Below are 8,564 nucleotides of genomic sequence, written 5' to 3' on the forward strand. Positions count from 1 at the left end.
GCCTCCCAAAGTGCTAGGATTATAGGTGTGAGCCACCGTGCCTGGCCTGTTTTTTGTTTTTTAATGTTTAAGTTTCATTGCCAGTGCTTTAAAAATTGAGATATTTTACATTAAAATCCAAATTTTTGGATTTGTCTTTAAAAATGGGAAGATCTGATAACATCAAGCTCTCCATTTTCCCAGACGTTACTGAGTCATGGCTGCTATCGAGGGCATCCCTGCTTCACCACAGTTCCCATCTGGATTCTTCACACATTTATGTTGTAGATTCCCTGTCTGGGTCTCGTGGGCATTTGTGTTTTTGAACCCTGATTTAGATGTTCTCCATCTTTCCTGGTTAGCACAATTATCTAATCCCTTCAGACACAGTGAAAAGCCTGAATTTCATCCTTTTATCACAAATCCTAATTTGACCAAGGGCTAATTAGCTTTTCTTTAGGTTTTTGGTTCTTTTTTTTTTTTCCTTTGAAATTTGATGTCTAGAGGGAAGCTGTTTTTTTTCAAGGGCTTTTTACTGTGTTATACAAGATTCCTTCTAGTTATGGATTATTTAGCATACATAGTATTCAGTAAATTACCAAATCTCATTTTGTGGTACTATCAGATTATATTCTTGGTCTAAAAAATATTTTAAGTCACATTTTTTCAAACATGATAAAAGTTACAAAAGCTTTTGATAAAATATAACTATTTTATGAATAAAGATTTTTCTGCAATCTTATCACAAGTGATAATACCTTAAGCAAATCTGATGTTTGTATAAAACATATGCAAAATTGTACTACTTTTCAGATTGGGAAGAAACCCTGCAATGTCTATTCTTGGCAGAACCAGGATCCCAACTACCTTCCGTTTGTTGTTTGGAGGCATAAGTGTCATGAGTAGGAAATTGCCCAGAGAATCAGAGGTGTGTTGTAATGCCATCTCTGATGGTGCTAGGTAGCCACAGGATTCTGGGCAAATCACTTAGCCATTCTGGGTCTCAATCTCCTTGTCTATACAATAGGCTTAGACTAAATATTGTCTAATCCTTTCTAAATTCCTATGATTAGCCAGCTGAGGTGGCTGTCACCTATAATCCGAGCTACTCAGGAGGCTGAGGCAGGAGGATTGCTTGAGCCCAGGATTTGGAGGCTGTAGTGAGCTGTAATCACAACACTGTACTCCAGCCTGGGTGACAGAGCAAGACCCTATTTTTTTAAAAAATTTAAATAATAAATAAATTCCTATGGTTATATTATCTCATTTTTCTTAACAAGTAGTCTATTTTTTCCAGATTAGAACAAGTGAATTCCATGTCTGGATAAGTTAACATTCAATGCATAGTTTTTGTTGGGTTTTTTAGAGATAATGTCTTGGTCTGTCACCCAGGCTGGAGTACAGTGGCACAATCATAGCCCACTGCAACCTTGAACTCCTGAACTCAAGTGATCCTCTTGCCTCAGCCTCCTGAGTAGCTGGGACTACAGGCACGTGCCGCCACAACCAGATAATTTTTTCTCTTTTTGGTAGAAATGGGGTGTTATTCTTGCTCAGGCTGGTCTCGAACTCCTGAGCTCAAGCAATTCTCCCACCTTGGATTACAGGCGTGAGCCACCGAGCAGGCCCTCTCTCTTCTTTTTTGTGTTTCTTTCCCCATCTTAATTGCTTTCTGTTTATTCAGTGCCTATAGTGTGTGTCAGGTACTGTGCTAGGTTTTCTGCATGTGTTATCTCATTTAGTGCTCAATCTCATGAAGTAGTTTTTTCATCGTTTTAAAGAAGAGAAAGGTAAGTTTAGAAACATTAAATAACTCGTTCATCATCACCCAGGTGCTAAGTGACAAAGCTGGGTTTAGATTTGAATTCTGTCTAACTCCAAAGCCTAAGCTATCTCAGCTTTTCCAAGTTGGTGCTCTGCCTTATTCTTTTACTTTTTTTAATTTTGTTTTGTCTTTTAGTTCCACATCTTCTGGTGGCCAAAAGATTACTAATACTATTCTCTTTCTTTCATGACCAAGAATCCAGCAAGCTAAAAGTACAGAAGGTAGAGCCCTGGAACAGTGTACGTGTGACATTCAACATCCCCCGGGAAGCAGCGGAGCGGCTACGGATCCTGGCTCAGAGCAACAACCAGCAGCTTCGGGACCTAGGGATTCTCTCCGTTCAGATTGAAGGTCTTTCACTTTGCCATGTGCCCGTCTGGACCAAAATCATTACAACAGTAGAATATAGCATGATTTTCTGTGCTGCTTTGTTTGGTCCTCTGCTCTTACATTTCAGAATGTCAAGTAACTTATGTAACCTGTATTTCACATTGCAGCACCTTAGGATAAAAGAGGGTTTGAGGTTACTGCTGGGTCCTTATGGTCTTCAGTATCCATAGCATTGGGCTGCAGTCTTTCAGACTTTATATTTTGTTTTTATCCTGACCAGGAATTGATATGAGTGTGTGTGTTCATTTTCATAGCTTAGTAGGTTTTTTTTTCCCCCAATTTAGTTCAGTTGTTTTGTTTTGTTTTTTTAAGAGACAGCGTCCTGCTATGTTGTCCCAGCTAAGACTTGAACTCCTGGGCTCAAGTGATCCTCCCACCTCAGCCTCCCGAGTAGCTGGGACTACAGGTGCCTGCCACCTTGCCCAGCTTAAAGAATATCTAATTTCAAGGCCAGGCTGGGTGGCTCATGCCTGTAATCCTAGTACTTTGGGAGGTCAAGATGGGAGGATTGCTTGAGGCCAGGAGTTTGAGACCAGCCTGAGCAAGAGCAAGACCCTGTCTTTATAAAGAATAGAGAAAGTAGCTGGGCATGGTGGTCCACGCCTGTAGTCCCAGCTACTCGGGAAGTTGAGGCAGGAGGATTACTTGAGGCTAGGAGTTTGAGGTTACAGTGAGCTATGATGAGGACACTACTATACTCTAGCTCAGGCGACAGAGTGAGACACTGTCTCAAAAAAAAAAAAAATCTAATTTCAATTGCTTCCTTCCACCAAATAAACTTTAGTATTTTCTTTATTCATCTAACAGATTGGGAGGTCCTGAACAGTCCTTGGGTAGCAGTGTTCATTTTTCAAATTTTTTTTTCTTTTTTCTTTTTACTTATTATGGGTACATAATAGTTGTATATATGTATAGAGTACATGTGATGTTTGGATACAGGGATACAATGTGAATTAAATCAGGGTAATTGGGGTATCCTTCATGTCAGGCATTTATTATTTCTTTGAGCTAGGAACATTCCAGTTCCACTTTTTTAGTTATTTTAAAGTATACTCTAGCTTATTTTGATTATAGTCACTTTGTTGTGCTATCAAATATTGTTTATTCTATCTAACTATATTTTGGCACCCATTAACCATCCCTACTTTACCCTCCCTCCCTGCTACTCTTCCCAGCCCCTGGTAACCATGATTCTACTCTCTGTTTCCAGGAGATCAGTTGTTTTTAATATTTAGCTCCCACATATGAGTGAAAACATGTGAGATTTGTCTTTCTGTGCTTGGCTTCTCTCAACATAATGTTCTCCAGTTCCGTCCATGTTGTTGCAAATGGCAGGATTTCATTCTTTTTTACGGGTATATAATCCATTGTGTATATGCAACACAATTTCTTTATCCATTCCTCTGTTGATGGACATTTAGTAAAATATTTTCACCAGAGTAATCCTTTTCAAAATGAAAATAGGATCCACACACAGCTTAAAGCCCTGCTATCCCTTGCTGTTGTTCAAAGAGTCAACACCAAACTCCTTACCATGATCTCAGGCCTTGTATCATCTGACTTCTACTTTCCTCACCCAGCCTTATTTTGTATACCTCTCTTCCTCTGCTTTCTGTGTTCCAGCCTCTCCAGCTTTCTTTTGTTTCCTCAAACACACAATTCTTCCTCCTGCCACAGGTCCTTTGCATTGATGTCTTTTCTGTGTGAAATCCTATCCCCTACAATTCCCCCTTCCCCTAGTTAACGCCTACTGAGCCTTCAAATATCAGCTTAAATCTTGACGATATATTTTCTGAACTCCTTGGCTAAGTTATAGTTCTTTGTTACGTGTTCTCACAAAAGTCTGTTTCCTTCCCTCAGATCATTTATCTCACGCTTTCTTAGAGCAATTATTTGATTATTGTTTTATTACCCCATAGACTATAAGCTTTAGCACTTGGAATATAATGATAAATAAAATATGGTACTTACTGTTATGAACTCAGAATAGCTCATGACCTTAGTAAGGAAGACAAACCTGTGAGAGATGTAAGTATCAAGTGTGGGGAGTATTTTGGGGGCCCAGTGGAACTAGAACCCTCTTTTCCCCTTCTGTGTGGATACAAACAAGGTGGCAACCAGTGATTGCAGCCTTCCCTTTCACTATTGGACCAAGCCCTCCTGACCCTATGCTTACTTAGAACCTAAATGCTCCATAAAACCTCAGCAGCCGAGGTCATCATTTTGTTTATAAGAGTGAGATACATTTTGTGCAGTCTAGCATTGTAGGTTGCTGTACCCCAAAGGGGGCAATACCAACAAATCAAGATTATTTAGAGAGAGTTATATATAGATTAAGAAATAGGGAAATCCCATCATTTGATAAATAAGGGAATAGTGACCTAAAGAATAACCAGTGTATTATGAAAAATGTTGGATTATCTAAAAGGATCCATAAAAGTAAAATTAAATCACAGCAAATCTATAGGATAAGTTGGGAAGAGTGAAAGTCAAAAAACTATTGGATAAAATAACAATATATAGGCTGTTTATATTTTATGAAACATATAAGTGATTTCTTAAAAACCCCAAACGTTTTATAGTCTCTGTTACCTATTTGGCTGAGTTAAAGACTTTGGAACTTTAATTGGTAGTGTTTTTCACTGGAGAAGGAAGTATCAGTTTCATCTCTGAATCAGACCCATTTCCTACAGGTTCTTAAAAGGATAAAATGCTGTCTCCCCTTTAATATTATGGCCATAAATTAAAACATAAGTATGACTAGGAAAGCAAATAGATAACATATTTTAAGAAATTATGAAATTCACGAATGTCAATGATTATCACAATGCAGAAAGGGTTCTTTAGCTTTTAGGCTACATATGTGTCCCAGGTGATCTCCTTTTCTCTCTTTCCATACTCCTGGGAATTCGGGCAGGAGTGAAAAGGGTGGCAGCAGCTTTTGCTTTTGTGAAACTGGTGATGACTTTTTAAATTGTGAAGAGGAAGTGTTGCCACTGTCATGGTGTCTGCTGCAAGGGATTGAGGGACAGGTTGTTCCCCCAGTAGTCCATTCTCCATTGAAGAATACTCTCTGTACCCTTCCTTTTTTGAGTTTTGGCCAGGGAGCTTGGGAGGCATCTTTCTAATGGACATTTCGTGATCCCTCTGTAAATTCATGGTGATCTAAAGCAGAAGTCTGCAAAATTTTTCGGTAAGGGGCCAGGAATAAATATTTTTGGCTTTGCAGGCCATAAAATCTCTGTCACAAGTACTCTGCCTTTGTAGGGCAAAAACAGCCATAGGTAATATGTAAATGGGTTCAAATAACACTTTATTGAAATAAACAGGCAGTGGGCTGGATTTGGCCCAAAGGACTTAGTTCGTGGACTCGCAGTTGGCAAGTTTGGGAGCCAACAGTGTTCTCGAGATGTGTTGCTTTGACGCCAATTAGCATATATGCAATTGGCAAATAGAGGACTGATAACAGTATAATGTGGAAATTGTGTTTATTCATGTGTGATTTTTTTTCGTAGGCAAGAATAGCTGGAATAGTGGAAAGAGAATTATAATTATCAATAAGAAAAAAAGCCTTTAGCTCAGCTGTTGCATAGGTGGGAGTCCTTTAAGCTCTATTTTAAAAAAAATTAAGAATGAGAACTTACATTCAGGTGCCTTCCCCAAACATGCACCCCTCAGCCTTGCGGGGCTCTCAGCTCATGACTGGTTGCCCTTCCTTCAGTGCCCGCCTTAATGGCAGCCCCATTCAGTGGCTCAGAGCTCCACTGTATCTGCATTACCTCCGTGCCTTGAACCAGGCATTTCCACTCCATTGTTTCTGGGTATTTTGTCCCCTTCAATTTTGTTTTAATTAGAGCTCTGGTTACAAAGCCTTGCAGATTTTGAGTTTGCCCCAAGACTGTTATTGTCAATGTAAGATTTGATAGAATGTAAGGTTTTCCAGGAATGCATTTATCATATAGATAATGCCTATAATTGTTTGTAAGGTTATGATGACTATCACGTATTCAATAGATAACTAATGAGCACCTACCATGTAACAGGCACTGTTTTATGTATAAAGGATATAGTTAGGGTGACTATATAATTTATCATCTAAATCAGGACACTTTTGAGAGTGAAATGGGATACTATTAATAATTATGGGCCGGGCGCGATGGCTCACGCCTGTAATCCTAGCACTCTGGGAAGCCAAGGCGGGTGGATCGTTTGAGCTCAGGAGTTCGAGACCAGCCTGAGCAAGAGCAAGACCCCGTCTCTACTAAATAATAGAAAGAAATTATATGGACAACTGAAAAAATAATTAGCCGGGCATGGTGGCACATGCCTGTAGTCTCAGCTACTCAGGAGGCTGAGACAGGAGGATTGCTTGAGCCTAGGAGCTTGAGGTTGCTGTGAGCTAGGCTGACGCCATGGCACTCCAGCCTGGGCGACAGAGTGAGACTCTGTCTCAAAAAAAAAAAAAATCTAATTTCAATTGCTTCCTTCCACCAAATAAACTTTAGTATTTTCTTTATTCATCTAACAGATTGGGAGGTCCTGAACAGTCCTTGGGTAGCAATGTTCATTTTTCAAATTTTTTTTTCTTTTTTCTTTTTACTTATTATGGGTACATAATAGTTGTATATATGTATAGAGTACATGTGATGTTTGGATACAGGGATACAATGTGAATTAAATCAGGGTAATTGGGGTATCCTTCATGTCAGGCATTTATTATTTCTTTGAGCTAGGAACATTCCAGTTCCACTTTTTTAGTTATTTTAAAGTATACTCTAGCTTATTTTGATTATAGTCACTTTGTTGTGCTATCAAATATTGTTTATTCTATCTAACTATATTTTGGCACCCATTAACCATCCCTACTTTACCCTCCCTCCCTGCTACTCTTCCCAGCCCCTGGTAACCATGATTCTACTCTCTGTTTCCAGGAGATCAGTTGTTTTTAATATTTAGCTCCCACATATGAGTGAAAACATGTGAGATTTGTCTTTCTGTGCTTGGCTTCTCTCAACATAATGTTCTCCAGTTCCGTCCATGTTGTTGCAAATGGCAGGATTTCATTCTTTTTTACGGGTATATAATCCATTGTGTATATGCAACACAATTTCTTTATCCATTCCTCTGTTGATGGACATTTAGTAAAATATTTTCACCAGAGTAATCCTTTTCAAAATGAAAATAGGATCCACACACAGCTTAAAGCCCTGCTATCCCTTGCTGTTGTTCAAAGAGTCAACACCAAACTCCTTACCATGATCTCAGGCCTTGTATCATCTGACTTCTACTTTCCTCACCCAGCCTTATTTTGTATACCTCTCTTCCTCTGCTTTCTGTGTTCCAGCCTCTCCAGCTTTCTTTTGTTTCCTCAAACACACAATTCTTCCTCCTGCCACAGGTCCTTTGCATTGATGTCTTTTCTGTGTGAAATCCTATCCCCTACAATTCCCCCTTCCCCTAGTTAACGCCTACTGAGCCTTCAAATATCAGCTTAAATCTTGACGATATATTTTCTGAACTCCTTGGCTAAGTTATAGTTCTTTGTTACGTGTTCTCACAAAAGTCTGTTTCCTTCCCTCAGATCATTTATCTCACGCTTTCTTAGAGCAATTATTTGATTATTGTTTTATTACCCCATAGACTATAAGCTTTAGCACTTGGAATATAATGATAAATAAAATATGGTACTTACTGTTATGAACTCAGAATAGCTCATGACCTTAGTAAGGAAGACAAACCTGTGAGAGATGTAAGTATCAAGTGTGGGGAGTATTTTGGGGGCCCAGTGGAACTAGAACCCTCTTTTCCCCTTCTGTGTGGATACAAACAAGGTGGCAACCAGTGATTGCAGCCTTCCCTTTCACTATTGGACCAAGCCCTCCTGACCCTATGCTTACTTAGAACCTAAATGCTCCATAAAACCTCAGCAGCCGAGGTCATCATTTTGTTTATAAGAGTGAGATACATTTTGTGCAGTCTAGCATTGTAGGTTGCTGTACCCCAAAGGGGGCAATACCAACAAATCAAGATTATTTAGAGAGAGTTATATATAGATTAAGAAATAGGGAAATCCCATCATTTGATAAATAAGGGAATAGTGACCTAAAGAATAACCAGTGTATTATGAAAAATGTTGGATTATCTAAAAGGATCCATAAAAGTAAAATTAAATCACAGCAAATCTATAGGATAAGTTGGGAAGAGTGAAAGTCAAAAAACTATTGGATAAAATAACAATATATAGGCTGTTTATATTTTATGAAACATATAAGTGGTTTCTTAAAAACCCCAAACGTTTTATAGTCTCTGTTACCTATTTGGCTGAGTTAAAGACTTTGGAACTTTAATTGGTAGTGTTTTTCACTGGAGA

The 8,564-nt window shown here is 38.8% G+C and overlaps 1 protein-coding gene across 3 annotated transcripts in view; it reads left to right on the forward strand.

Annotated features, from left to right (window-relative positions):
* The window catches only part of NCOA6 (nuclear receptor coactivator 6), a 58,912-nt gene that overhangs the window by 1,441 nt on the left and 48,907 nt on the right, over positions 1-8,564 (forward strand). For all 3 annotated transcript variants that reach the window (XM_012637677.1, XM_012637678.1, XM_012637679.1), the window contains exon 2: positions 2,000-2,155. In XM_012637677.1, the coding sequence (XP_012493131.1) occupies positions 2,000-2,155 (156 nt within the window). The remainder of the gene's footprint in view (positions 1-1,999; positions 2,156-8,564) is intronic.

The sequence above is a fragment of the Propithecus coquereli genome, unplaced genomic scaffold (genome assembly GCF_000956105.1).
Source record: "Propithecus coquereli isolate 6110/MARCELLA unplaced genomic scaffold, Pcoq_1.0 Scaffold122, whole genome shotgun sequence".
NCBI classification, from domain to species: domain Eukaryota; kingdom Metazoa; phylum Chordata; class Mammalia; order Primates; family Indriidae; genus Propithecus; species Propithecus coquereli.